Source organism: Somniosus microcephalus, chromosome 16 (genome assembly GCF_052327205.1).
Source record: "Somniosus microcephalus isolate GS21.2 chromosome 16, FLI_Smic_1.0, whole genome shotgun sequence".
NCBI lineage: Eukaryota > Metazoa > Chordata > Chondrichthyes > Squaliformes > Somniosidae > Somniosus > Somniosus microcephalus.
The window spans coordinates 49,996,766-50,021,936 of NC_141002.1; the positions used below are offsets into that span (position 1 = coordinate 49,996,766).

Consider the following 25,171-nt stretch of genomic DNA (forward strand, 5'->3'; position numbering starts at 1 on the left):
TCATTGTCAAATTACATTTGGCTTTAAATTTCCCCTGGAAGCCGTCGTCAAATCCTTAGTGTTAGGTTCTTAGAGTAACCTCATTTTTCCATCATTAATCTGACTGCCTGATTGGCTGTGATGTGAAGAAGGTTTAAGTGTTCATGAACAATATCTTTGCTATGAATTATTAATTGCATCAGTTGTACTCTTCATTGTCTCCAGGAGACCAATGTCCTTGGGTTTAAAGGGCCAAGAAAAATGACTGTTGTCATTCCAGGGATGAGCATGAGTCATGAACGAGTCCCCATCAGACCGCGCAATGTAAGTCATTAAAAAATGAGAGAGCTCTTCATAATTAAGAGGCCTCTAAAATCAGCAGGATATATGTGGTCATACCAGTTGGGTTTCAAGGAGCTATTGGCATGCTGAGTAAATAGTGTTGCTGTAAGGAAAAAGGTATTCTTAAAATGTATGTTGGATGGGATCTGGGTGTACAGTTAGTTGACTCACTGGTTTCACCTGTGGGACTTAAATTGGAACCCAATCCAGACTGTAAAATTTCTGCCATGTGCAAGGGTTCTAAATGAAATGAGTCTGTGGCAGCCTTAACCCAAAATTATTTGAAATTAAGTTGGAACCAAATTAGGCAGCATGGTGACACTGTATATAACTGGTATCATGGAGTTGGAGGGACAAAAGTTTGATTCCTCTACGCTGACTATGTTCTAACATCCAATGTTCTGACCTCCCTCAGGCTGGCTATCCAGTGCTTGAACCTCTCTCAGGCTGGCTATCCAGTGCTTGAACCTCTCTCAGGCTGGCTATCCAGTGCTTGAACCTCTCTCAGGCTGGCTATCCAGTGCTTGAACCTCCCTCAAGCTGGCTATCCAGTGCTTGAACCTCCCTCAGACTAACTATCCAATGTTCTGACCTCCCTCAGACTGGCCATCCAATGTTCTGACCTCTGTCAGACTGGCCATCCAATGTTCTGACCTCCCTCAGGCTGGCTATCCAGTGCTTGAACCTCCCTCAGGCTGGCTATCCAGTGCTTGAACCTCCCTCAGGCTGGCTATCCAGTGCTTGAACCTCCCTCAGGCTGGCTATCCAGTGCTTGAACCTCCCTCAGGCTGGCCATCCAATGTTCTGACCTCCCTCAGACTGGCTATCCAGTGCTTGAACCTCCCTCAGACTGACTATCCAATGTTCTGACCTCTGTCAGGCTGACCAATTATATACTGCAGTTGCTGGAAATCTAAAATAAACGCAGAGAATGCTGGAAATACTCAAATAGGTCAGGCAGCATTTGTGAAGAGGGAAACAGAGTAAACATTTCAGGTCGATAACTTTTCCGTCAATTATATCCCTGTTCAGATTGATGGGATAGGGAAATCACTGAAGTGCTAAGATTGGTAGCGGTGATTATGGCTTAGGAGCAAGTTGCCTGCTGTCTCTCATGGGAGAAAGACATTTGAGGGGAGGAAAGAGATGGTTGAAAGTTTTGGCTTTTCAGTGAGTCCTATAAAGAGCACCTTGTCAAGTTTAAAGGTCACATTGAGGATGCAAAACTCTACCTGTGCAATTTTTACACCAGAATTACGGTATTTTGGATACTGTTATTGACCAGTTTGAATTTCCCTGAGGACAAGGGTAACATTGTGCATAATGAACAGTGATATAAACAATTAGTGACATTCCCTACTGAACAAGGAAAATATATCCATTCAAAACTAAATTTCAAAAAGCAAATATACTACAGTTGAATACTTAAAATTGTTGAGGTTGCAATGTAATTGCATTCTCTCGTTCTGCATAACAAATCTACAACTGGCTATCTTTTGTAAGTTTTAAATTTAGCTGTTTAATAAATTGCATCTTTCATTTATAGAAGTATGTCTTTTGCATTTTGTTTTAGAAATGGGCCAATTGATGTAATAACAATAATGAGAATTTTAATACATGTGGATATCAATTCCAAAATACGGGCAGCTTCTTATTTGCTATTGCCTAATTCTCCACTTCTGCTCTGTCTTATCTGAATTCTCTCTCTGCTGGATATGTTACAATTTTCTGCAGTGATTACTTTTGCTTTCAAAAATCCCCCAGGAGCATGAAAGTTTGCTATTAATGTGGCAGAACAGAAATATGGAAAACCTAATTGAGCTGCACAACAAGGTGCCTGTTTGGAATGATGACACACAGTCCTATGTGCTGAATTTCCATGGAAGAGTCACACAGGCATCTGTCAAGAACTTTCAGATTGTTCATGACAATGATCGTAAGTATCTAACCTCAAAATCATACTCGAGTCTCAGCTGTGATTGAAAGTTCCTTGAATGATATCTGAAGGTGAAATATCCCTTCACCTTTTGCTTCTGTGCGTATGATGAGATAATTTCATCATTACATCCCTCTGCTGCTCTTTCAGAGTGCAACTTGGCTTTAAAATGAGATGAGAATGGTGCACAGAGTCCATATTTGGGTCAGTGCTGAACTATAATAATTTTTTATTGCAAAAATATAATCTGCCTTGTTTAGCTGGGACTGCCTATTCCCAGCTTAAAGCTGGGCAGCTAAAAGGGCTGGAAAGATGTCAGTCTGAGGTTATTCAATGCAGCCTCTCCGATATTACTGAGCAGCTACTTGCTGAGTATGGAAAGTGTGCAGGGGCCTGGAAGGGTGCAGGGGCCTGGGGCCTGGAAGGGGGCAGGGGCCTGGAAGGGGGCAGGGGCCTGGAAGGGGGCAGGGGCCTGGAAGGGGGCAAACGCAAGTGAGATTTTTTCCCACTGTCATGATGGACTACTTTTTATTGCACTTGCTTCACTTACACTTAGATTCTCCTAATCGATCCTCTTCAGATTGTATTTCCTTACTGTGTGTTCTCTGTCCCACTCCTGGCTTGTTGATTTTTCTCTGCCTTCTTGGCTTGTTCTCTCTGCTTCTGTCATTTGGCCCATCTCTCTCTATACATCAGCTGCCCTCTGCCCACTTTTCACATTCTTTCTTTGATTCTCACTTCCTCCTCCAAGAAGTATTAGACTTAATTAGTAGGAGCTGGATCTTGCTTTTTTCCCTGTTGTGCATGAAACGCATTGAATCAACTACCGTCAGGCGCAGGAACCAACGCCCAGCTCCCTAGATCAATGTAACCACATAGAAACATAGAAGATAGGAGTAGGCCATTCGGCCCCTCGAGTCTGCTCTGCCATTCAATGCGATCATGGCTGATCATCCAAGTTCAGTACCCGGTCCCTGCCTTCTCCTCATATTCCTTGATCCCTTTAGCCTTAAGAAATATATCCAACTCCTTCTTGAATATATTTAATGAATTGGCCTCTACTGCCTTCTGTGGTAGAGAATTCCACAGGTTCACCACTCTCTGGGTGAAGAAATTCCTCCTAATTTCTGTCCTAAAAGGCCTAGCCCTTATCCTTAGACTGTGACCCCTGGTTCTGGATTCCCCGACCATCGGGAACATCCTCCCTGCACATCTGGGGAGAGAGAAGGGCTAGAAGGACTGTGTGTCACTTTTTCTCTCGATGTAACACACATGATAATGTGGTTTAGTGTGGTTTATGTCACTGTGTTTAATAAACAATCAAAAAATGTTTGGCAAAAGATGTCCTGATGGTGACATCCTATCTTTTAAGTGTATGGTATGTGCAGTCTGTAAATAGAGGATACCTTGTGGCTGCCAGTATGATGTTGCTCATAACACCAGTATGTCTGACAGCATAACATGGATGTAAGGAAGTCACATGGGTATCAGTAAGTCACTAGAATGTCAGTAAACTGTAATGGTGGGTGTGCAGATTTTCACACCTAAACTTAAAAGCAGTCTGCAATATAAATATTGTCACTTGGCTTTTGTCTGGAAAGGGAACTATGCAATACTAAGATGAAGTTTAAAAAAAAATTTGTTTATGGGATCAGGCGTCTCTGGCAATGCCAGCATTTATTGCCCATCCCTTGAGAAGGTGGTGGTGAGCCGCCTTCTTGAACCGCTGCAGTCCATGTGGGAATGGTACTCCCACAGTGCTGTTAGGTAGGGAGTTCCAGGATTTTGATCCAGAAGGATCGGCGATATACTTCTAAGTCAGGATGGTGTGTAACTTGGAGGGGAACTTGGAGGTGGTGGTGGTGGCGGCGGCGGTGCGGACCTGCGAGGGACGAGGCTGAGCGGCGGTTTAAAAAGGGCGCCAGAGTTCAGGTGAGGCCCAACAGCAGCAGCAGCGGAGACGGCGGCGGCGGTGCGGACCTGCGAGGGACAAGGTTGAGCGGCGGTTTAAAAAGGGCGCCAGTGTTCAGGTGAGGCCCCACAGCAGCAGCGGTGGCAGCGGTGCGGACCTGTGAGGGACGAGGCTGAGCGGCGGTTTAAAAAGGGCGCCAGAGTTCAGGTGAGGCCCCACAGCAGCAGCGGAGGCGGCGGCGGTGCGGACCTGCGAGGGTCGAGGTTGAGCGGCGGTTTAAAAAGGGCGCCAGAGTTCAGGTGAGGCGTACTAATTTGTAGTCTCTGAGCTCAGAGGGAGGGAGAGAAGTAAAAAGTAATTGAAGTGTGACGTCACCAGAAAGCAGGTAGGTGATTGGTTGGTGAGTATTTCTCTATTTTTAAACTTAAACTCTGTGGATTATAGTTACTAAGGTCTCTCTGGTGTAGCGGGGATGGTTGGTAAACCATTTAACTGTAGTGTAATTAGTGGGATTGATTTAATTTAATTTCAATTAATTAAAGGGTAAATCATGGCAGGACAGCCCGGCCACGTGGTATGCTCCTCCTGCGATATGTGAGAACTCAGGGACACTTCCTGTGTCCCTGACAACTACGTGTGCAGGAAGTGCATCCAGCTGCAGCTACTGACAGACCGCATTGCGGCGCTGGAGCTGCGATTGGATGCATACTGGAGCGTTCACGATGCTCGGGACGTCGTGAATAGCACGTTTACGGAGTTGGACACACTGCAGCTAGAGGTTGGACAGGCGGGAAGGGGTGACCAACAGGCAGAGTACTAGGTGCAGGGGTCGCCTGTGGACATCCCCCTCTCAAACAGATACACCACTTTGAGTACTGTTGGGGGGGATGGCTTATCAGAGGAAAGCAGCAGCAGCCAACTTCCTGGCACCAGGGGTGGCTCTGCTGCACAGGATGGGAGGAAAAAGAGGGGTAGAGCTATAGTAATAGGGGATTCTATTGTAAGGGGAATAGGTGGGTGTTTCTGCGGCCGCAAACGAGACTCCAGGATGGTGTGTTGCCTCCCTGGTGCAAGGGTCAAGGATGTCTCAGAGCGGCTGCAGAACATCTTGGAATGGGAGGGTGAACAGCCATTGTCGTGGTGCATATAGGTACCAACGATATAGCTAAAAACCAGGATGAGGTCCTAAAAGCTGAATATAGGGAGTTAGGAGGTAAATTAAAAAATAGGACCTCAAAGGTAGTAATCTCAGGATTGCTACCAGTGCCACGTGCTAGTCAGAGTAGAAATAGAAGGATATTTCCGATGAATACGTGGCTAGAGGAATGGTGCAAGGGGGAGGGATTCAAATTCTTGGGACATTGGAACCGGTTCTGGGGGAGGTGGGACCAGTTCAAACCGGACGGTTTGCACCTGGGCAGGGCCGGGACCGATGTCCTAGGGGGAGTGTTTGCTAGTGCTTTGGGGGAGGGTTTAAACTAAAATGGCAGGGGGTTGGGAACCTGAGCAGGGAGACAGAGGAAAAGGAAACAAGGATAAAAGCAAAAGATAGGAAGGAGAAAAACAAAAGTGGCAGTCAGAGAAATCAACGGTTTAAATCAAGCGTGGCCACAGTAAATAATAATTCTAATAGATCTAAGAGCATTAAAAAAACAAGCCTGAAGGCTTTGTGTATTAATGCGAGGAGCATTCGTAATAAGGTGGATGAATTGGCTGCGCAAATAGAGGTAAACGAATATGATTTGGTTGGGATTACGGAAATGTGGCTAAAGGATGGCCAAGGCTGGGAACTCAACATCCAGGGGTATTCGATATTCAGGAAAGATAGGCAAAAAGGAAAGGGAGGTGGGGTAGCATTACTGGTTAAAGAAGGAATTAACACAATACAGGTAGACTATCCTTTATCCGAACTTCCGAAAACCTCTGAAAACCGAAAGTTTTTTCGTTCAGCGTAAGTCGTGCACACGACATGACCCGAGTGGCGCAAAACATGACAGGAGTGGTCCTCTGGGGCCCAGAACAAGAATTCCTGCAGATTGTCGACACGCCGGCCTTCGCTCTTGATGTTAAGTGTGACTGAGGGAGCTCTGCCTTTCCCTGTGAGCAGGGCAGAGGGTCACAGAGTTCCCTCCTGGGTAGGAGATTGCAGGCCGAGCCGGGCAGTGTGAAGGAGGTACCAGGAGAGTGAACCCAACAATACAGCGGCCCGTCCGATATGCTGCCGTTCTATCCAAACTTCCGGATAGACCAGCGCTAATGTTGTCAGATACTTCATCGCCGTATCTGACAACAAACACAGTTGCTCAGCAACAGCTTGTAAACACTCGGCCCGTGGCTTGGAAGCGCCTCTGACGCTGTTGCTAAGCTACAGAGACGCTTTCCAGAGCCTGCCGTATCTGACCACAAACACTGTTGCTCAGCAACAGCTTCTAAACACTCGGCCCAGTAGCTTGGAAGCGTCTCTGAAGCTGTTGCTAAGCTACAGAGACGCTTTCCAGAGCCTGCCTGTGAAAAGAATGCTAGGAGTTTCCCAGTCTGAAATAATACCTTCTGAAATCCGAAAATTTCCGAAAACCGAAACACAGCTGGTCCCAAGGTTTTCGGATAAGGGATAGTCAACCTGTAGTAAGGAAGGATATTTACTCTGATGATGTGGAATCTGTATGAGTAGAATTGAGAAATACCAAGGGGCAGAAAACGTTAGTGGGAGTGGTATATAGACCTCCAAACAGTAAGGCGGAGGTTGGGGATGGCATTAAAAGGGAAATTAAAGAAGCGTGCAATAAGGGCACAGCAGTCATCATGGGTGACTTTAATCTACATATAAATTGGGCTAACCAAATTAGTAACAATACTGTGGAGGAGGAATTCCTGGAGTGTTTACGGGATGGTTTCCTGGACCAATATGTTGAGGAATCAACCAGAGATCAGGCCATCTTAGACTGGGTATTATGTAACGAGAAAGGATTAACTAGCAATCTTGTTGTACGAGGCCCCTTGGGTCGGAGCGATCATAATATGATCGAATTCTTCATTAAGATGGAGAATGAAGTAGTTGACTCAGAGACTAGGGTCCTAACTTTAAATAAAGGAAACTACGATGGTCTGAGGCGCGAGTTGGGTAGGATTGATTGGGGAATCTCACTCAAAGGGTTGACAGTGGATAGGCAATGGCAAACATTCAAAGACCGCATGGATGAACTACAGAATTTGTTCATCCCAGTTTGGCATAAAAATAAAACAAAAAAGGTGACTCAACCGTGGCTAACAAGGGAAATTAGGGATAGCATAAGATCCAAGGAGAGGACATATAAATTGGCCGGAAAAAGCAATAATCCTGAGGATTGGGAGCAGTTTAGGATTCAACAAAGGAGGACAAAGGGATTAATTAAGAAAGGGAAAATAGAATATGAGAGTAAGCTTGCAGGGAACATAAAAACTGACTGTAAAAGCTTTCATAGATATGTGAAGAGAAAAAGATTGGTGAAGTCAAGTGTAGGTCCCTTGCAGTCAGAATCAGGGGAATTTATAATGGGGAACAAAGAAATGGCAGACCAACTAAGTACATATTTTGGTTCTGTCTTCACAAAGGAGGACACAAATAACCTCCCAGAGATGCCGGGGAACATAGGGTCTGATGAAAGGGTGGAACTGAAAGAAATCAGTATTTGTAGAGAATTGGTGTTAGGGAAATTGATGGGACTGAAGGCCGATAAATCCCCAGGGTCTGATAATCTACATCCTAGGGTACTTAAGGAAGTGGCCCTAGAAATAGTAGATGGATTGCTGATCATCTTCCAACATTCGATGGAATCTGGAACAGTACCCATGGATTGGACGGTAGCTAATGTTACCCCACTATTCAAAAAAGGTGGTAGAGAGAAAACGGGGAATTACAGACCGGTAAGCCTGACATCGGTAGTGGGGAAAATGCTAGAGTCCATTATAAAAGATGTAATAGCAGAGCACTTGGAAAACAGTGACAGGATCGGACAAAGTCAACATGGATTCACAAAAGGTAAATTGTGCTTGACTAATCTACTGGAATTTTTTGAGGATGTAACTGGTAAAATAGATAAGGGAGAACCAGCGGATGTGGTGTATCTGGACTTTGAGAAGGCCTTCGATAAGGTCCCGCATAAGAGATTAGCGTGAAAAGTTAAGACACATGGGATTGGGGGCAAGGTATTGACTTGGATAGAGAACTGGTTGGCAGACAGAAAGCAAAGAGTTGGAATAAATGGGTCTTTTTCCGAATGGCGGGCAGTGACTAGTGGGGTACCGCAGGGATCGGTCCTTGGACCCCAGCTATTCACAATTATATATAAATGATCTGGACAAGGGAACTAGATGTAATATCTCCAAATTTGCAGACAACACAAAGCTGGGTGGGCGTGTGTGCTGTGAGGAGGATGTCGAGAAACTCCCGGATGTTTTGGACATGTTGGGTGATTGGGCAGAAACATGGCAGATGCAATATAACGTGGATAAATGTGAGGTTATCCACTTTGGTGGCAAAAACAGGAAGGCAGATTATTATCTAAATGGCAATATATTGGGAGAAGGGGAAGTGCAACGAGACCTGGGTGTCCTTGTGCACAAGTCGCTGAAGGTAAGCATGCAGGTGCAGCAGGCGGTTAAGAAGGCAAATAGTATGTTGGCCTTCGTAGCGAGAGGGTTTGAGTACAGGAACAAGGATGTCTTGCTGCAGTTGTACAGGGCCTTCGTGAGACCACATCTTGAGTATTGTGTGCAGTTTCGGTCGCCTTATCTGAGGAAGGATGTTCTTGCCATGGAAGGAGTTCAGCGAAGATTCACCAGGCTGATACCTGGGATGGCAGGAATGACGTATGAGGAGAGATTGGGTCGATTGGACTTGTACTCGCTGGAGTTTAGAAGAATGAGAGGTGATCTCATTGAAGCTTATAAAATTTTGACAGGACTGGACAGACTAGATGCAAGGAGGATGTTCCAGATGGTCGGGGAGTCCAGAACCAGGGGGCCCAGTCTAAGGATAAAGGGTAGGCCATTTAGGACAGAAATGAGGAGGAATTTCTTTACCCAGAGAGTGGTGAACCTGTGGAACTCTCTACCACAGAAGGCAGTGGAGGCCAGTTCATTAAATATATTCAAGAAGGAGTTGGATATATTTCTTAAGGCTAAAGGGATCAAGAGGTAGGGGGAGAAAGCAGGGACCGGGTACTGAATTTGGATGATCAGCCATGATCGCATTGAATGGCGGAGCAGGATCGAGGGGCCGAATGACCTACTCCTGCTCCTATCTTCTATGTTTGTATGTGTTCGCATGCGCCTGCAGCCCTTATCCTTCTAGGTGGAAGAGGTCGTGGGTTTGGGAGGTGCTGCCGAAGAAGCCTTGGCGAGTTGCTGCAGTGCATCTTGTAGATGGTACACACTGCAACCACGGTACGCTGGTGGTGGAGGGAGTGAATGTTTAAGGTGGTGGATGGGGTGCCAATCAAGCGGGCTGCTTTGTCCTGGATGGTGTCGAGCTTCTTGAGTGTTGTTGGAGCTGCACTCGTCCAGGCAAGTGGAGAGTATTCCCTCACACTCCTTACTTGTACCTTGTAGATGGTGGAAAGGCTTTGGGGAGTCAGGAGGTGAGACACTTGCTGCAGAATACCTAGCCTCTGACCTGCTCTTGTTGCCACAGTATTTATGTGGCTGGTCCAGTTCAGTTTCTGGTTAATGGTGACCCCCTTGGATGTTGATAGTGGGGGATTCGGCGATGGTAATGCCATTGAATGTCAAGGGGAGGTGGGTAGACTCTCGCTTGTTGGAGATAGTCATTGCCTGGCACTTCTGTGGCGCAAATGTTACCTGCCACTTATCAGCCCAAGCCTGAACGCCGTCCAGGTCTTGTTGCATGCGGGCATGGACTGCTTCATTATCTGAGGAGTTGCGAATGGCGCTGAACACTGTGCAGTCATCAGCGAACATCCTCATTTCTGACCTTATGTTGGAGGGAAGGTCATTGATGAAGCAGCTGAAGATGGTTGGGCCTAGGACACTGCCCTGAGGAACTCCTGCAGCGATGTCCTAGGGCTGTGATGATTGACCTTCAACCACCACAACCATCTTCCTTTGTGCTAGGTATGATTCCAGCCAGTGGAGCGTTTTCCCCCTGATCCCATTGACTTCAGTTTTACTCGGGCTCCTTGATGCCAGACTCGGTCAAATGCTGCCTTGATGTCAAGGGCAGTCACTCTCACCTCACCTCTGGAATTCAGCTGCTTTGTCCATGTTTGGACCAAGGCTGTAATGAGGTCGGAAGCTGAGTGGTCTTGGCGGAACCCAAACTGGGCATCAGTGAGCAGGTTATTGGTGAGTAAGTGCCGCTTGATAGCACTGTCGATGACACTTTCCATCACTTTGCTGATGATTGAGAGTAGACTGTTGGAATGGTAATTGGCCGGGTTGGATTTGTCTTCCTTTTTGTGGACAGGACATACCTGGGCAGTTTTCCACATTGTTGGGTAGATGCCAGTGTTGTAGCTGTACTGGAACAGCTTGGCTAGAGGCGCGGCTAGTTCTGGAGCACAAGTCTTCAGCACAATAGCCGTGATGTTGTTGGGGCCCAGCCTTTGCTGTATCCAGTGCGCTCAGCTGTTTCTTGATATCATGTGGAGTGAATCGAATTGGCTGAAGAATGGTTTCTGTGATGGTGGGGACCTTGGGAGTAGACTGATATGGATCATCCACTCGGCACTTCTGGCTGAAGTTGGTTGCAAATGCTTCAGCCTTGTCTTTTGCACTCACGTGCTGGGCTCCACCATCATTGAGGATGTGGATATTCTTGGAGCCTCCTCCTCCCGTTAGTTGTTTAATGGTCCACCACCATTCACGACTGGATGTGGCAGGACTGCAGAGCTTTGATTTAGTCTGTTGATTGTGGGATCGCTTAGCCCTGTCTATAGCATGCTGCTTCCGCTTTTTAGCATGTATGTAGTCCTATGTTGCAGCTTCCCCAGGTTGGCACCTGATTTTTAGGTACGCCTTGTGCTGCTCCTGGCATGCTCTTCTACACTCGTCGTTTAACCAGGGTTGGTCCCCTGGCTTGGTGGTAATGATAGTGAGAGAAATGCTGGGCCATGAGTTTACAGATTGTGGTGGAATAAAATTCTGCTGCTGATGGCCCACAGCGCCTCATGGATGCCCAGTTTTGAGCTGCTAGATCTGTTCTAAATCTATCCCATTTAGCACAGTGGTAGTGTCACACAACACGATGGAGGGTGTTCTCAGTGTGAAGACGGGACTTCACCGCCACAATGACTGTGCGGTGGTCACTGCTGCCAATGCTGTCCTGGACAGATGCATCTGTGACAAGTAGATTGGTGAGGACGAGGTCAAGTAGGTTTTTCCCTCTTGTTGGTTCACTCACCACCGGTCGCAGGCCCAGACTGGCAGTTATGTCCTTCAGGACTCGGCCAGCTTGGTCAGTAGTGGTGCTACCGAGCCACTCTTGGCGATGGACATTGAAGTCCCCCACCCAGAGTACATTCTGTGTCCTTGCTACTCTCAGTGCTTCTTCCAAGTGGCGTTCAACATGGAGGAGTACTGATTCATCAGCTGAGGGAGGGCGGTAGGTGGTAATCAGCAGGAGGTTTCTTTGCCCATGCTTGACCTGAAGCCATGAGACTTCATGGGGTCCAGAGTCAATGTTGAGGACTCCTAGGGCCACTCCTTCCTGACTATATACCAGTGTGCCACCACCCCTAGTGGGTCTGTCCTGCTGGTGGGACAGGACATACCCAGGGATGAAGTACCGGTGAATACAGGTCTGCCACTTGTGATGGTAGCAATTTCAGTTGATGAACAGAGGATTGCACAACAAATTCCACCTATTTGGAGGGAGACTAAAATAATTGCCCTCCTGAAGCAGGGGAAGAATACTTGTGAAGCCTCCAGCTACCGCCTGTACTCCTTACTTTGCACTTGTTATAAAGTGCTGGAGAGGCTAATACTCCACAGACTAGCCCCCATCATCGAGTCAACCATCCCTAAGGAGCAAGCGGGCTTCCGGAGCAGCTGTAACTGCTGCGACCAAGTGGTAGCTTTAACAACGCACATCGAAAAAGGCTTCCAGCGCCAGCTCAAGACCGCCATCGCACTCGTGGACCTGTCAGCGGCGTATGACATAGTATGGAAGCATGGACTGCTTTTCAATCTCCACCATTTTAACCCTGCAGAGGAACGATCCATCTTCTCAACTCCATGCTTAGCAACCGACACTTCCGTGTGTACTCTGGCATCCAGAAGAGCAGATATAGGACATTGAACAACGGACTCCCACGGGGTTCTGTCCTGGCACCGATTGTTATTCAACGTTTACACCAGTGACCTGCCCGAAACAGAGTCCCACAAGTTCATATGCGCTGATGACATTGCCTTGGCCACGCAAAACATGAATCTGTCCATCACCGAAGAGACCCTGACCAGTGATTTGCAGAGGATTGGAGGCCTACTTACGCCGATGGCGACTTCGGCCGAACCCGCAAAAGACCGTCACCTCGACATTCCACCTCAACACCCATCAAGCAAACCAAGCTTTGAATGTCTCCTTTTGTGGCGCAGAGGTAAATCATGCCAAAAAACCCTCCTATTTAGGAGTCACACTTGATCACACCCTGTCATATAGACAACATCTCCAGAACCTTGGGAAGAAACTAAAGAGTAGGGTCAAGTGATCCAGAAACTCACCAGATTCACATGGGGAGCAGACGCTCAAACCCTCCATATGGCAGCACGCGCCCTGGTGTACTCTACAGCGGAGTACTCCTCTCCAGTATGGCTATCAAGCCCGCATGTCAAATCCATTGATGTCCAGCTGAATTCTACTATGAGAATCATCACTGGTACGCTTTTATCGACACCAACACCTTGGCTGCCTGTGCTTGCAAACATCGCACCACCACACCTACAACGCAAATTTGCAGTCTCCAGAAAATACAAACACTACACCAGCAAAGACATGATGATCCAGGCCGACTTGAACAACCTACCACCAACCCGGCTCAAATCTAGAAAGCCATTTTGGACCGTCGCCAAAGCCCTTCAGCAATCTCCCCTCGGCCTTGATGACCGATGGCGACATGCTTGGCAGAACTGCGACATATGGAATGGATTCCCTATAGAGGACCCCACAGTACAACCTGAAGGATCAAACCTTCCTCGCAAACAGTCGACAACCATCAATCGCCTCAGAACTGGTCATGGTAGATGCTGCCACCTTCACCATAGATGGAAGATTGAAGCATCCCCATCATGTGACTGTGGAGCTCCTAATCAGACCCTGGAGCACATCATTGAACACTGCCCTCAGAGGAAATTTGCAGGCAGCCTTCAAAATATCCATGGTGTTACACCGGAAGCTTTGGCCTGGATATCCAACTTAGATATTGACATTTGGTTTGCTTTGCTACTACCATACGAAAGAAAACAATGACGAATGTATTGCTGAATGCTCTGATGGCTCAGTAAAGGCAACGTGCCACTGAACCAAACAAACCGCAAGGTCCCACATTCCATCGCCGTTTGTGTTGACTTAGTTGATCTCTTGAAGTGGCACTGGGGAAACTATAATTTGTCTCCGTGCCAAGGGTTCCCATCCTTTTGCAATCCAATTACCCCTCTTCCCCCCCCCCCCCCCCCCCCCAATTACCTTAATTATCTCTGTCTTGTTTCTTTGGAGGGCCCTGGCGCAAACCACGGTGCCAGCTTTCTTGGGGTGCCCCTCTGTTTGGATGCCCCACAGATGCAGTCAGAAAAATGGGAGTTGGAAAGGCCTAAACACCCCCTCTCACCTCATCTCATTGTTAAGTTGGGCCTGCACCTACTGCAAGCGTAAGCCCAGTCCTGCCCATTTTGAGAACCTCTGGAAACCCTAGGGCAGTGTTGTGGAGTGGACACTTGGCACAGTGGGTCTCCACTCCCAATTATTCTTTGCTGCACCCAGAAATAGAGCGTTTCCCAGGTGCAATGAAGAGGATAATATACCCAGATTTGTTTTTGCTTCTATTTTAATCATTCAAAACTTTAGATGGTGCAATGTTCTGGAAATATTGGAAGAAAAGTCACCTTGGCCTGATCTTGTGTGACTTCTGGTAGCTGGTTTCAGGAGATGTTCGCACAGGTCTGGGAGCATAGTGCAATCATTGGGTGGGTAATAACACTTTTTTTGTGTTGCCCTCATCAGTAAAACTTTAATGTGGTCATTGCTTCCAGAGAGGGGTTGGGAGTTGACACAGTTCATAAGGACATAAGATTTGGGAGCAGGAGTAGGCCACACAGCCCTTCGAGCCTGCTCCACCGTTCAGTAAGATCATGGCTGATCTTCAACCTCAACTCCACTTTCCAGCCCGATCTCCATACCCCTTGATTCCCCTAGAGTCCAAAAATCTATCTATCACAGCCTTGAATATACTCAATGACTGAGCATCCACAGCCCTTTCAGGTAGAGAATTCCAAAGATTCACAACCCTCTGAGTGAAGAAATTCCTCCTGATCTCAGTCTTAAATGGCCGACCCCTTATCCTGAGACTATGCCCCCTAGTTCTAGACACTCCAGCCAAGGGAAACAACCTCTCAGCATCTACCCTGTCAATCCCCCTTAGAATCTTGTATGTTTCAATGAGATCACCTCTTATATTCTTATAAACTCCAGAGAGTATAGGCCCAATCTACTCGATCTCTTCTAGGACAACCCTCTCATCCCAGGGATCAATCTACTGAACTTTTGTTGCACCGCCTCTAAGGCATGTATGTTTTTTCTCAGATAAGGAGACCAAAACTGTGCACAGTACTCCAGATGTGGTCTCCCCAAGGCCCTGTACAATTGTCGCAAGACTTCATTACTCTTGTACTCCAACCCCCTTGCAATAGAGGCCAACATGCCAGTTGCCTTCCTAATTGTTTGCTGTACCTACTTGTACGAGGACACCTAAATCTCTCTGAACACCAACATGTCATAGTTTCTCGCCATTTAAAAGTTCAGTAGATTCTTAGAGAATTCACAATGCTCGAACATACTAAGATCTTTTGTGGTCCCACTAGCTGTGGAATTGTAATGCACACAGCAGGGTTGGGTCATTTCTTTCAATCTATAACTTATTTTATTCAGACTAACTCACAGACCATTAAGGTGCTGTTAGGGTAGTTGGCACATGACTTAACAGTCGCCTTGAAAATTTGTGTCCGCTTCTTTGGATATTTCTGCTCAAGTTGGTCAATTTAGCTCTGCTGTTGTAGCTATTGCACATTGAATTGTAATAGGAAATATAGAAAGGACGGGTGTCTCTCAAACAATAATGTTTTTCCTCCTTTCCTCACCAGCTGACTATATTGTAATGCAGTTTGGACGAGTGGCAGAAGATGTTTTCACAATGGACTACAATTATCCAATGTGTGCACTGCAGGCCTTTGCAATAGGATTGTCCAGTTTCGACAGTAAATTGGCATGTGAATGAGGACAACAGTGGGTGCAGGCCTCCACTTTTTTTTTAGAAGAAAACAAAAGGGACATATTTATTGTACTGTGATGGTTTTGTTGTAATCATGCAAACAGATCTACTATGGAATTGGTTTAAATCAAAAATGGAAACAAAAAAAAGAAAAGAAATAAAAATTCTCCAAATGTCAGAAATAGATTCCCAAGTGGCCTAGCAATCATGGCAAGTTGATCATGCTTTTAATGGACCATATTTTACACTGTTGTACTTGAATAAGATATTCTGCCAAATTGCAGTGTGGATCAAGTGATCACTGTTCACATTTGCTCACAAAGACAAAAGGGGAACTATCCAAAACTAGGATGCAAATTAAATAATAGGTGGAACAAGAAGAGGTGCCTCTTTAAATTATGTCACAAATGAATGGCTGAAATAATGGCAAATTTGAAACCTGTATTATTTTAATCTACATAATGTTGTATTCTCCATTTTTTTTCCTCTTGATCCCTCCTTTCTTGAAGGCAGTGACTCATGCTGGGGCACAGTTCCAAAGACTGGAGTGGGCCCCAGTGCCTCATTCAATTGATCATTTTTCATGTTGCACCTAGATAATGAATGTTAGCAAATTGAGCCAAACCAACTCGGTCCTTATCCAATATCCACAGAAAAGCACTTACAGCAGGGGTGCCGGATAGTCTGCAAGACGAGGAGTCCTGGCTGAAGGCAACCGTAGTGCCCACTGGTGCATTAGCTGAGATCGGCTAACCTCGCAGAGTCATGGTTTTTTTTTTCCTTGCAACTTTGTGAAGCGCCTTGGGATTTTTCCCACATTAAATGCAAGTTGTTGTTGAACCGAAGACCTTTGTGGCTGTGGCACAGCAGGTGGTGCATTTCCTCACTTGAGACATAAAACTGGCTACACAGAATATGATGTTTATTCAGATATGTTTTGACCCTGGGCTTTCAAACAGAGGCCATGTTCATTAAAATTATGAGGTTTAAAGAGCCATAACTTCTTGAAGGATTATTAGTGAATAAAAAATGTTTAAATATTTAGATAGGAGAAATATATGAATACAATATAATATCCCATTTATGTAAAGTTTAAAATATTAATTTAAGGAAAGCACCCAGATTGCCAGGTAATCCTAAATATCATAAATGTCATTTCTATATTTACTGTTGCCCTTTTAATTCATTCCTTGTATGTTTTATCTTTCAAAACTGCTGATCAGAGGGAATCGGGATGGGGAAATTTTGTGTGGAGACCTGGACTGACATGAAATTCTTCTGGGACATTGTATACTATGGGCAGCGAGAGGCACGCTCCATTCTTGTAACAGAGCTTTGTGGTGTCTCCACAGTGGTTGTTGTGCGCAGAATACCTGTTCCTTCCTTGCATCTGACCAGCAGTTCTCAACACACAGCACAGGAGCAAGGAAGTATTTAGAGATGTTACCCCATTAAACATACAGCCATCACACACAGTGAAATAAAGCTGATTTCAGTTCAATTCATGTAACTAGATCACGGGGCCTGCTGTGCATTACTGTCTGTTTTGTTACCTTCCACCGGCTTTTAAAAAAAAGATTGAAATTGAATAACATCACTCTCGCAAAAAGGAGTGTGTTTCAAGGGTAGAACGTATCTAAATAGTCATGTGACATTAATGAACTGCCACTAGGCTCTCATTATATAATTTGAGCCCCTCAAAGTATTCCTGCCTTGAAATGCATTCTTGCCTGTGTGTTGCCCTTCTGTGACAAACTCCAGCTTAAGTGTTCTCGTAACACACTCAACTGTCTGTTGTTTTCTGTGGCATGCTTCAGCCTGTGTGTTATCCTTATGACTTGCTGCAACCCATGTATTTTCCCGATATGACTCGCTCCAATCTGGTTTTGTGATATAACCACCTTCAGCCTGTGTTCCAACGTGACATGCTCCAGTTTATGTTGTTTCTTTGACACACTCCAACCCATGTGTTGTATCTATCTGACACACTTCAACCTGTGTGTTCTCTCTGTGATGTGCTGCAGTCTGTGTGCTGTCACTATATGGCACACTCCAGCATGTGTATTCTTAATTTATATCATTTAGGATTTTGTGGCAATTAAAGTGAATGCAGTTCTCTACATCTTATAAATGCAGGATTTTATTTTTTAAATCCTGGTCATTCCTATAAATATTTAAGCTTTGATTCTTAGCCAAATATTAGCTGCAGCAAAATGTCTAAACCTATTTTGCCACAATGATGGATATTTTTTATTGCCTTTATGATGTCTACAGCACACCCATACTTGCACACCTCATTATGCCAGCTGTGATGGTGGTTTACAGTGCTTTGTATCTGTATCATAAAGGAAGCCATCCTGTGATGTTCTGATGTACACCGGTTGTGGAAAGTGTGGTTGATAAATTAAGCAAAAACAAATCAAAAGGTGTGTGTTTTTCTTTTAGATTTGAAGAGCAATTGATTTTCCACTTGGTGTGAAGTCAAACGCTTCTCATTAACAAGTGCAATTATTGTCATTTAGTCTTGTGTTAATATGGCTGCCATTTTCAGATGCAACAAGTTTTTTAACAAGTTCATTAATGATATGTATCATTTGTACAACTGTGCTTTTAAATTTGCTTTAGAAAGGATTTTTCAATTGTACAGCACACAAAAAGGGGAAATATGCATATTCAGAGGGTTAAAATTTGGCACGTTCTACAATGGATGGGCAATGCACTTCGCCAGGTTACTGCCCAAGCAGCGAAGCTGAAAATTACCCTTGGTGATTCCCCACACATCAAATCCCCAGTGTCAGGCAAGCTATCTGGGGAGGAAGAGGCAAGACAATGATTCCACGCCTGGCACCCTTGCTAATCCTTTAGTAGCTGGTCAGAGGTTGAGGAGTTAATCTGCTTTGTCGTCTTGGTCAGATAATGGTGAATTGCACAGATGGATCCAAGGATAGCGGAGGAAAAAAATAACCTTTTTAAAAAGAAAAGAGACAAACAAGAACTTAGAAGTTCACCGTGTCTTCTCTATTTTACTAGCAGCCATTTTAACATCCCTAGACTACACGCCTCCAAAGCACCCTAACCGACAATGGTGACATGCCCTTACCGTGCAAATGACCCTGCCTCTGTGATTTGGAACGAGGACTGTGGTCGTACATTTGGGGAACCATAAGATCTGCTCCATTGCAGATCCTTATCCTGTCCTGAGGTGAACTGGGGACCGTAAGCTGGGCAGTCAGGCAATCAGGAATTCATAATCAAAGCAGGATGGTTCCCATCGCACTACCAGCATCTTCAATGCTATGACTGTTTCTAGGCTAAAGTCTCCAGTCAGCCTCTTACTTGTATGGTATTTATCTATTTTTGGTCAGTATTTAACCTGCAGGCATAGTGTGAACTTTTCCTCAGAGAAGGGTAAAAGATCCTATGCCACCATTTTGAAGAAGAGCAAGGGAGTTCTCTCTGGTGTCCTGGCCAATATTTATCCCTCAACCAATATCACAAACAGATTATTTGGTCATTATTACATCGCTGTTTGTGGGACCTTATTGTGTGTAATACGGCTGCCGCATTTCCTACATTACAACAGTGACTACACTTTAAAAGAACTTAATTGGCTGTAAAGTGCTTAGGGACATCCTGAGGTCATGAAAGGTGCTATTCTCTTTCTGCCTCTCCTTTGAGAGGTGCCTGTCACCAATGGCATTGAAGAGTTTGAAAGCTTGGTGTGTAGGGGATGGTGGGGATTGTGGCAGGTAAACTCTACCTGCTACCACTTCATGACAAAACTTGTTACAGGTACATTACTGGTGATAAATGCCTGTAAGATTTTACTGAATTCTTTATATAAATACAACCAATCTCGCTATGTGTTTGAATGTGAAACTGCATGATTTTTGGTTGACTTACACATTTTCCTTTCAGTTTTGTGCCTACGATTAATGGAAATGTTATATGGGCTGGATTTGCATCAGTGCAACTAATGTTACACTGCTGAGTGGAGGGTCAAGATGATATCTTTTTCCTTTGGATCTTGCTGGTAGCCTTTATTTGTGGAGTGGGCAGAGGAAATTGAGAATGATGCCTTGCAGATATAAACACATTTCCCTGTGCTGTGAGGGATCCCTGAATGTTGATATTTATGACGTCTATGCTGCAGAATTTTGAGAGAATTATTTGGGGGGAAAATGGGGCTCTTGTTGAAGTGCTTTATCAAGAGGTATTGGATTTTTGACTGACAACTGATTTCTGCATCTAGACATTTGGCCATATTTACATTTGATTGTTCTCAAATATTTAATTTCCTATAAGGTGACTTTAATGCTTTTTGACAGCCCACTTCTGATCATGTATTTGCTTTCACTATAGTGCTGATCTAGTTGCTTTGAAATTAATCCTGTAAGATATTTTATCTGTTAATTGCTGATATTTTTCATTCTTGACTCAATTCTGTTGGAGTGGAATCCATTTTATGGATGTCATGCCACCTGGTTGTGAAATGTATATGGTCTGATCATAAAAAAAGTGGCACAGTCAGAAATATACTTCCAGTGGTGTTTTGTTCAAACTTAAGTGTGGTTTTATAGGAACAGCAGCTAAAAATATTCCCTGGTCCTCTAATAAAACTCTTTCATTGCAGCCTCAGCTGTACAGTCACAGTATAATGTGAAGAACTATCAAATGTCTGCAGTGGTGACTGCCTGATGCAATTTTCCTGGTCCATCTCCTGCTTTGTTTTCATTGAATCACAGAATTTTATAATGCACAAGACAAGCCATTCGGCCCACCATGCCGGTACCAGCCTTCTGCAAGAGCTATGCATATAGTCGTATTCCTTGCCCTTCCCCCTTACTCTTCGTTTTTTTCTTTTAAAAATATTTATCTGCTTCCTTTTAAGAACTATTATAAATATTCTCCTAACCTCTTCATTCTTGGTCCAAACTTAATGCGCTCTAATTACTGATCAGTGGAAATGATTTTTCCTGGTTTTACCTTAACAAAACTCCTCATAATTTTGTAAACCATTCTCTGATTTCCTCTTAAAACTTCTTTACTATAATTGAGTCCCAGTTTCTATAATCTTTCTTCATAGCTAAAGCCTATTATCTCTGGTAGCATCTTTAGAATCTCTTCTGCACCCTGTCCATGGCCTTGACATTCCCTCTTTAACGTAAGGCAGTCAAAACTAGATGCAATATTCTAATTGCAGCCTAACCAATGGTATGTATATGTTTAAAATTACACCTCTGCTTTTGTAACCTGTGTCCCTGTTTAGAAAACCTAGGATCCTACATGTTTGTTTTACAGCTTTATGATTTATGTAACTGAACATCTAACGTTCTCATTAAAAAAATTTACCATTTATATATGTCCTCTCCTTATTCCGCCATCTAAAATGCATCACCTCACATTTTTCTACATTAAATTTCAACCGACATGTATCTGCCCAATATATTAACCTGACTATCTCCTCCTATAGTCGCTTACGGTCCTCTTCAGTTAACCACATTCCCTATTTTTGTGTCCTCTGCAAATTGTGCCCCCTGTAGCCAAGTCCAGATCACTGATGTATATATTTTTTGAGAAGAGCAAGAGTGCCAACATTGAGCCCTACAGAGCAACATGGTTTACCTTCTTGTCGGAAAAACATCTATCAACCACTGTTTGTTCTTTTCTGTCCTTTAACCAACTTCCTATCTATGCTACTACATTCCCTTTTAATATTGTGTGCATTAATTTTATCAACAAGCCCCTTATGCAGCTTATCGAATCAGTTTAAAAATCTATATATACCACATCAAATGCATTTCCTTTATCAATACACTCATTTCCTCAAAGAACTATAAAATTTATCACAAGCGACTTGCCTTTTACAAATACAGGTACTGTAGATGCTGGCTGTCTTTAATTAACCCATTTCTTTCTAGGTGAGTAATAATATCCCTTTATTATTATGGCCTTTAGAAGCTTACCCAATACTAATGTTAGGCTGACTGTTCTATAGCTACCTTGTTTATCTCTTTTTGAATAGTGATGTGACATTGGCAATCCTCCAGTCCTCTGGCACAACTTTCATATCCAAAGATATTTGAACTATTGGGGTCAGAGCCACTGCTATTTCCTTTCTGACACCATTCGCCATGAGCTCTGCCATTTTTTGTACTACTTTGTTATCTATAGTTTATCTAACTGATCCACCTTGTAATAATACTAATGGTGCTGCTACTAAATCTCTCAAACAAGTAAGGAATATTAATCATGGGTCTTGGATAAATGTTTAACCCCTTTTTATGCTACTTATCGTCAGAATTAGCTAAAGATTCACCACTTTGTCTAAGGATTATTATATGCTTATACTTGTGGCCTGCCTCTGAATTATACTACATCAACCAGCTCCGATTATGTTAACAGTTAACAAGCCAAGCGAACACAGTCGATTATTTAGTGAATGAGTTAATTTTGTCTTGCCATATCTATCAAAGACCTAGTCTGATACAGAAAACCATGAAATGACATTACTTTATTAACAGTACTATGATATTTTGATTATTACCACCATAAGATTAAGCTGTAAGGAGTACACAAAATTGATCAGAATTGTTACACTGTGTAGATCAGTAAGGTTATTCTTTACGTAGGTGAAAGGTTGCTTTGGACAGTAAGTATATCCTGGTAAAATTTAAAATCTGTTTCAATATATAGCTAATGAGCTACTAGCTTTGGTGATATTCTTGGAATTCATGCACCTTTGTCTTTCTCTGTTGACTATAGTAATGTTGGGCGGATCTTTCTCCCGCTAATCACTAATGTTTGCCTCTGAGGTGCCTGCAAGGTAGATCTGTAGTTTATAGCCATGGTATTTCTGTCTTCCTTCTGCCATCTGCTTCTCTTCCTGATACCTAACTTCTGTCTCTCTATTCTGAGATTTGACTCTTGCATACAAGTGTTGACTGGACTTAAACTTTTGAATTCTCACCCAACACTTCCGGGCTTACTAGATTTGTTACATAAGCTATTCTGAACTCTCTGGTTTCTTGGACTTCTCTTTGTTTCTCGTAACCTCTAGTAGTTTCCATGAGAAACCCAATCTTTTATCAACTTATTTTTACACAATAAGACCCCTTTTCCCCACCTATTTGTTAGGTTCACTTTTTAATTGTCATTCATTTCTGACAGACACATGTCAGGGAGATTTGATGGTTATGTTTTAATCAGCCAACCAATGTCAATCTGACCATATGATTTTTCATAGTGATTGTGATTTAATACTTTTCCTACTATCTTATCCTCTTGTATTCTGGGTTCCCATCACCATATGCTTTTATAAAATCTAAGGGGCAAAGTACTCATTTAGTATTTACACCATTCCTTCATCTTCCATAGGAACATTTTCTTTTGTATTTCTCACCCCTACCTTTTTTTAACTGTTCTTTTACTTTTTATGCATTTGTAAAATCCTTTACTATTTCTATTTCTGTTACCTGACAGTTTTTCTTCATATATACTTTCACAATCCCAATTTTTTTGCTTCCTCTCTATTTTCTACATTCTGCTTGATTTTCTATTGTATTTTTCATATGGTTCTTTTAAGACTCAATTAAAATTTTTCTATTCATTCAAATAACTCCAGCTTTAGCTGCACCACCACCATATGGGAAACTCTAGTCTGCATCCTACTCGTCTCATTTGTACATTTCCCATTGTGCACTGCCCTATCTCTCAATTTTTCATTTTATCTGGCCAATTCCACTTTCATCTCCTTGAACTTGGCTTCTTCCCTGGTTGTTCACTCTTTTTTTTAAATTTTTGTATTGATCCTAATTATGTTATGGTTGCTATTTCCTAGCCACTTGCCCCAGTTCATTTCCTAGAACTGCTTCTTTCCTTGTTGGACTAAAAACAGACTGATCTAGAAGGTAATCCGTTCCCTCTTAGTCATTGATATTATTTTTACTCCAGGCCATCTTTGGCTAATTAAAATCACCAATTATTATTATGGTCTTGTTGTTCCTGGACTTTTCTCTAATTTGTCTGTATATCCCTTCCTCTGTCTCCTTTCAACTGTTCAGCAGTGCAAAGGTAGACAATCCCACTGGTGGTACAACAGGAATGCTGCTGAAACTCCTGAAGATCCAGCAAGGATCCTTAAAGGGGCCGAAGCACCTTGAAAATTACTGGAGCTGTTCCACTGAAGGCCTTGGCGGAACCTGGGTCTTCAACAGATAAGTGTTGAGAGTGGAATAGAAAAAAAGGAGGCCACTACAAGGTCATTTCCCTCCATGGGGCCACTTTGTGGCTGTTACCACCACTTCCCAGGGCCCCTCGCCACAAATCTCCCATGGCAGCCCGGGGAAGTGACAATAACAGAAGTGGAAAGAAAGATGATCCACTGGCCCTGCTCCCACTGCTATTTACGTGCAGTTGGTGGAGAAGGCTTGGGCAATAGCAGTCCCGGCGAGAGAAGGCAAATCATGCTTGGGGATCTGAGGCGGTGGTAAATCTCAACCCCCACCCCATTTCCCTGATGTTTCCATCGTGACCCTCCCTGATTTCAGGTGGGATTGGGATTGTGGAGGAAAATTGCTCCCCCCCCCCATGTTTGTTTGCGAATAATGAGCAAAAAAACTGCAAATACTGGAAAACAGAAACAAAACATATTGGAAACACTTGTCCAGGTCGGCCAGCATCTGTGGGGAGAACAGACAAGTGAATGTTTTGGGTGTAACCCTTCATCAGAACTGGAAAAATGGATAATGAACAAATATTTCAACAGGACTAGATATAAGTGGTGAGGTGGATGGACAAGAGGAACTATCAATGGAATGACCTTGATCTGCTAAAATAAAAGCAGGAGATGCCAGGGGTGACTGAAAGCTTTATATCAGGCAATGGAAAGCATAAAATAAATGAGAACCAAAGAACAAGTAAGTAGCTGAGGCAATGGAAGGTAAATGAGTCTAAAATTGAAACACAGGCAACTAGTAAACGCCTGCGGAAAAGACAAAAAGCAAGCCTGCATCAAGGGTGTAAACGCCTCTGTCAGCTGTGTGAGCCATCGGAGCCAGAGTTCTGGTCAGCTATCGTAACAATCTGCTGCTTTTCTTCTGTACACTCCCAACACAGAGCAAAGGCCAAAGGTGGTCCCACTGGTGAGGTTCGCTCTTTAATATTTCCTAGCCAGAGTATTTTTAAACCCTCACTGCCATATAGCTTTAATTCTCCTATTAACTCTGACTCCTGAAACAAATTTTCCATTTACAAAATTTGTGTCACATTTCCACTGCAAAAATAATTTCATGTACATTTCTGATGCTGATTAATATTAAAGAACTAGAGAATGAATTCAATATCAATTAGTTTTTGTTTTACTGCAGAGTAGACAAAATGTGGAATTGTATTAAATGTTTGTTTTCCTGTTATTTAATTTTGGTGCTCAAGTGATACTGCAGTTGTGTAAGGGTTGAGTTGCCCTGAATTTATGACAATTGACATTACTCTGTTGTATCCTCACGGTGTATCATGTTCATATCA

The 25,171-nt window shown here is 43.7% G+C and overlaps 1 protein-coding gene across 10 annotated transcripts in view; it reads left to right on the plus strand.

The window, feature by feature from the left end:
• LOC147106155 (tubby-related protein 3-like) overlaps positions 1-25,171 on the plus strand; it is a 204,447-nt gene that overhangs the window by 149,136 nt on the left and 30,140 nt on the right. For 8 of the 10 annotated variants that reach the window (XM_086009004.1, XM_086009002.1, XM_086008999.1 and 5 more), the window contains 2 exons: positions 205-303; positions 2,086-2,257. In XM_086009004.1, coding sequence (XP_085865130.1) covers positions 205-303; positions 2,086-2,257 — 271 coding nt within the window. Of the gene's footprint in view, positions 1-204; positions 304-2,085; positions 2,258-15,518; positions 21,005-25,171 lie in introns of those variants that run through there. The other 2 variants (XM_086009005.1, XM_086009003.1) reach the window with 1 other exon arrangement.